Source organism: Panulirus ornatus, chromosome 47, assembly GCF_036320965.1.
Source record: "Panulirus ornatus isolate Po-2019 chromosome 47, ASM3632096v1, whole genome shotgun sequence".
NCBI classification, from domain to species: domain Eukaryota; kingdom Metazoa; phylum Arthropoda; class Malacostraca; order Decapoda; family Palinuridae; genus Panulirus; species Panulirus ornatus.
In genome coordinates this window covers 19,545,669-19,550,658 of record NC_092270.1, presented here as the reverse complement: position 1 = coordinate 19,550,658, position 4,990 = coordinate 19,545,669, and the positions used below count along the sequence as shown (strand labels likewise).

Sequence of the window (4,990 nt, the reverse complement as noted above, 5' to 3'; positions counted from 1 at the left end):
AACGTAAGGGTAAGAGAGATGTGTGGAAATAAAAAGAGCGTGGTTGAGAGAGCAGAAGAGGGTGTTTTGAAGTGGTTTGGGCACATGGAGAGGATGAGTGAGGAAAGATTGACCAAGAGGATATATGTGTCGGAGGTGGAGGGAGCAAGGAGAAGAGGGAGACCAAATTGGAGGTGGAAAGATGGAGTGAAAAAGATTTTGTGTGATCGGGGCCTGAACATGCAGGAGGGTGAGAGGAGGGCAAGGAGTAGAGTGGATTGGAGCGATGTGGTATACCGGGGTTGACGTGCTGTCGGTGGATTGAATCAGGGCGTGTGAGGCGTCTGGGGTAAACCATGGGAAGCTGTGTAGGTATGTATATTTGCGTGTGTGGACGTATGTATATACATGTGTATGGGGGGGGGTTGGGCCATTTCTTTCGTCTGTTTCCTTGCGCTACCTCGCAAACGCGGGAGACAGCGACAAAGTATAAAAAAAAAAAGAAAAAAAAAATCATGGGTTATATATGAGGATGTGCAAAGGAGGTGGATGTGTTGGAAATGAAATTTGTTATTACAGTATGTGATGTGAGGTGGTGTGATCAAGTAAGTAATAAAAGTAATAAAGAGGTGTGGTATTTAAAAAAAAGTTAGAGAGCCAAAGAAGGTGCGTTGAAATAGTCTGGACATACAGAGAGAATGAGAGAGGAAAGGTTGAGAAAGTTTTTAAGTGTCAGAAGTGGTGTGGATAAGGAGAAGGGGAAACCAAACTGGATATGGTAGAATGCAGTAAGATCAAGTTATCAGGGCCTGAACGTGCAGGAGAAAGAAAGGTGTGTACGGTACACCTGAGTAAATTGGAACGATGTGGTATACAATGGTTGAAATGCTGTCAGTGGACGAACTCAGGGGTGTGAAGCATCCACGGTAAGCTGTGGAAAGCTCTGTGGGTCCTGGTTGTGGATGAGAAGCTGTGGTTTCAGTACACTGCCAATTACAGATAGAGAATTGGTGTGAGCAAGTGTGGCTTTCGTTTGTCTTCCTAACACTACCTCCCTAACACGAGAAATAGCAATCAAGTATGAAAGAGAAAATAATTTATTGTACTCAAAACATTAAAAAGTATGGTACAGCATTCAAGACTGATGGCTCCACCAGTTGAGTTTTTAACAAGATGTGTGCAATTTAGAATCAAGGCGTTTTAAAACAGGACATGAACGAATATGTAAGTTTAGCTGGTGCTTTTGGGGATATCCTGACTCGCACCAAGTACACTGGTAAGGTCTTACTCCTGTATGAATTCTCTCATGTACTTTTAGGTGATCCTTTCTTCTAAATCTTTTATCACAATAACGACAGACATATTCACGCACTGACAGATGAATCAGGAGATGAGCTTTAAGATTTTTTTTGGCATTAAACTTCTGTCCACAGATATGGCAGATGTGACCTTGATCTCTGTGTCCAGACATATGTGCAAGAAGTTCTCTGTCTCCCCAAAATTGCTTTGAGCAAATATCACACTTATACATTATTTCGTGAGTATGTTCACGGTTTCTGTGATAATAGAACTGATATGCTCGCTCTTTTCCTTTAAAAACCTTTCCACAGAATTCACATGTAAAAGTTTCTGGATACTTAACCCTTTTGGAACATCTAGTGCCTTCATTATTACAAGACATTCCTAAAGGACCTAAGGAATCTTGTTGACTCAATATCCCAACTAAATTTTTCCTTAATATTCTATTTTCTGAACTTATTTCTTCTTCCTGATCTACATCCTCTTCTGCCACAGTATAACACTTAGCATTGTTTGCCTTTGCCAAGGACGAATCATCTACCAAAAGAGGATCTTCTTCAATTAAAATGCTAGTGGAATGTTCTTCGCCATCAATTTTTTTCCCACTGTCATCTTCACATTTGACAATTATATTTTCAAATCCATCCAATTCTCTCCCCTCTTCAATGTTGCTTTGCTTCACTTCTAATGAGTTTAGACTAGCTTGACTACTACAGGCTATAGCATCTGGTGTGATTTCCTCGGAATGCCAGAATATAGCACCTTCAGTGCTGATGATGGTTCCGCAGCACAGAAAGGTAAATGGAGGCACAACTTCACTTCCTAACCTCACTGACAGTGCATCCCCAATGTTCACTTGTGCAGGATTACCTGAAATGGAGAGACGAGTGAAGAAACACAGGCAAGACAACATCAAATGAGGACCTGCATCATTACGTAACACAGTAAAGTAAGACTTCACTTAACATTGTCATGGAGTAAGGGCCAGATTTCAGAGAAAACAGGATGTGAATAAAAAAGGTGTAAAAAGTCTACATAACTTCTGGCAAAGGAATATCCAGTAGAACTGTACATATGGAAGAAGTTCAGGAATGTAGCAGAATTTGCTGCAGGTGGTGTGTGTATGCGTGTGACATGAGAGACCTTAGTCTAGGTTCTGAGGGACGTGTATTTGGGTGGGTTAGGCCATTCTATCATCTGTTTCCTTGCGCTATCTCATTGTTATACCAAATTTTTGAGCATAATAACTGAGGCTTCCTGAGACAATATAAAAAATGAATGAGGAAAAGCTCCATATGGAAAAGACTATATAGCATAATTCATTTCAAAATGGCTTATTACAAACGAACATGAAGGAATCTCTTACGAATGGATGGATAAAAGGACAGTGCTATATATTATACAGAGTAAAGGTTGGTTGGTGTGAGATGAAGAACACCTGTGACATGGGGGAATATAGTGGAAAAGTACTGGAGGGAAACAAATGGTTGAAGATTGCATGGAATGGTGTACGTGAGGAAGGCATATAAAGAGAAGGATACGTGGAATCTCTTTTACCTTGCCCACCCCCTTTATGGGAGTTCTTAAGGGGAACGAGCATCATATATATACGTCGAAAGTGGCAAAGAACTAAGAAGTCTTTGTTGATATCAAGTTTGAGAAAATAGAGTATCTTTTGGGCACTTTCTTACCTGTGGCACAGTTATGACAGGCTTCCATTAAACTTTTAAGAGACTTCCGGCTTAATGTCACGAAGGATCCCATGGTAATTCTTTCCAAAAGATTTATTCTAAATGTGGAACATCATTTTTGTTATGTATTTTCAAATATAAACCTCTATTCAACCTGCAATAAATAAAATGTGTACAGATTAAAATGGCATGTTCTTACCCTTAAGTCTACATATATACATACAGAATAATATTGAAAATCAGTAATCTGTGAGACATAGCAATGTATGGATTATGGATTTTTATAGACTTTATAAGTAAATGAGCTTAAGAGGTTGAGAAATGTGTTAGTGAACGTATAAAGTCATGAAAATATGGTGTTCATGGACACCCTAAGCTCGTTCTATGGATAGCCTGTCGGCTCAGCTCGCCTATTTCCCATATCTCCACAAAACAAGATGGCCAACCACCAGCACGTAGTCTATCACGTCTCAATGGAGTCACATATTAAGTATTTACTTTCAAAATATTACAGAAAAAAAAAAAACTTTTACATTAGACATGGCTTGAAACGTCCACAGAACCACAACAAACCCGAGAGGTTGTTGTCAAGCCAGCGCACAACAGCAGGAGGAATGCAAACATATCCAGCGCACTGATCAAGTAGTAAACGAACATATTTAGCGTACATGTTAGACAGCGCACAAACATATCTAGCGCATTCAACAGGACTTTTTTTTCTTATCTGTTGATGTCTTTCAACAGGCGCACTCAGCAAACAGGACTCCATTTCTTATCTTCTGTTGATGTCTTTGTAAAATGATTAACGGAGACTATGTTTTAAATGCCACAGTAGAGCGTGAAGTGCGAAACGGGAACAGTAACAGAGATTAACAGAAAAAAAACAGACAAACAATGGTTATCAGAATTCAAACAAGGCAGCCATTGGTCAACAATTAATTACTGAAATAAATACAAGTTTAGGAAGATGTCTTTAAAGAATATATATAATAAAATTAAATTTCTATGAACAGAAAAACACACAAGTAATTAAGACAAGAGTAGGAAGTTTACGTATAAAAAAAAGATGAATTTAAGAAATAAAAGAGGAAAATCATTGTATTATGAAAGTGAAATATGAAATTTACGACCAAAATAAAACATTGGGAAATGTTCAAAGTCGAAGCGTTTGTATAATATTACGTCTTTCACATGTTTATCATCCAATATAAAAATATTTACATTAAAAGTAAATACTAAACAAACACAATCAATGGAATATATAAACAAAATATTTACATGAAAAGTAAATACTATACAAACACAATCAATGGATCACATAAACAAATTACCCAAAAAAATAGATTTACAAGAATAGATGAAAGAGATGTTTCTATAAACTCGCTTGCAACTTAATATTTTATTTTAATTCGTCTTATAAAACATCAGAAGACGACATTTACATGAACAATAGAGAATTGTTTATTTAAAAGCCAAACAAGGTTTCTATTAAAACAAACACAGGCTGGTAAATTAGTGGGATAAGAAAACAGGTGAAAAATGATATATATCAGATGAAAATTTCGCATCTATGATGCAAGAAATTTATAGAAACAAAACGGAACGTATGATATCTAATATTATATTAAATATTAATTATATTAATATATTATTAATTATATCAATATTATTAATATATTAATATTATATTAATATTAATATTAATACTATATGTCAATATTATATTAATATTAATATTATTAATATAAATTATATTAATATATTTAATATTATATTAATATTATTAATATTACTAATATCAATATATTTGATATTATATTATAATATTTAATATCATAATCACTGTGTCACTTTCTTTAACACGTCCAATCTGTCGCCATTCACCATGTCATAAAAAGTCCCATGGGGTTTTTATGTTAGTTCAAGCAACTCTTTCGCCTTTATTAAAAATTTTTTTGACCCAGCTGCTCGTTCAATCGTCCATTGGGTCATCCTGGAGAGCGACCCAGGTAATGGTTATG

At 36.1% G+C, this 4,990-nt stretch overlaps 1 protein-coding gene across 1 annotated transcript; it reads right to left on the bottom strand.

Annotated features, from left to right (window-relative positions):
- Positions 1 to 1,060: 1,060 nt before the first annotated feature.
- On the bottom strand, positions 1,061 to 3,567 carry LOC139763636 (uncharacterized). Its single transcript, XM_071689895.1, has 3 exons — positions 3,503 to 3,567; positions 2,970 to 3,123; positions 1,061 to 2,148 (listed from the first exon to the last, which is right to left on the bottom strand). The coding sequence occupies exons 2-3, from the start codon at positions 3,040 to 3,042 to the stop codon at positions 1,145 to 1,147; spliced, it is 1,077 nt and encodes a 358-aa protein (XP_071545996.1). The 5' UTR covers positions 3,043 to 3,123; positions 3,503 to 3,567; the 3' UTR covers positions 1,061 to 1,144.
- Positions 3,568 to 4,990: the final 1,423 nt, after the last annotated feature.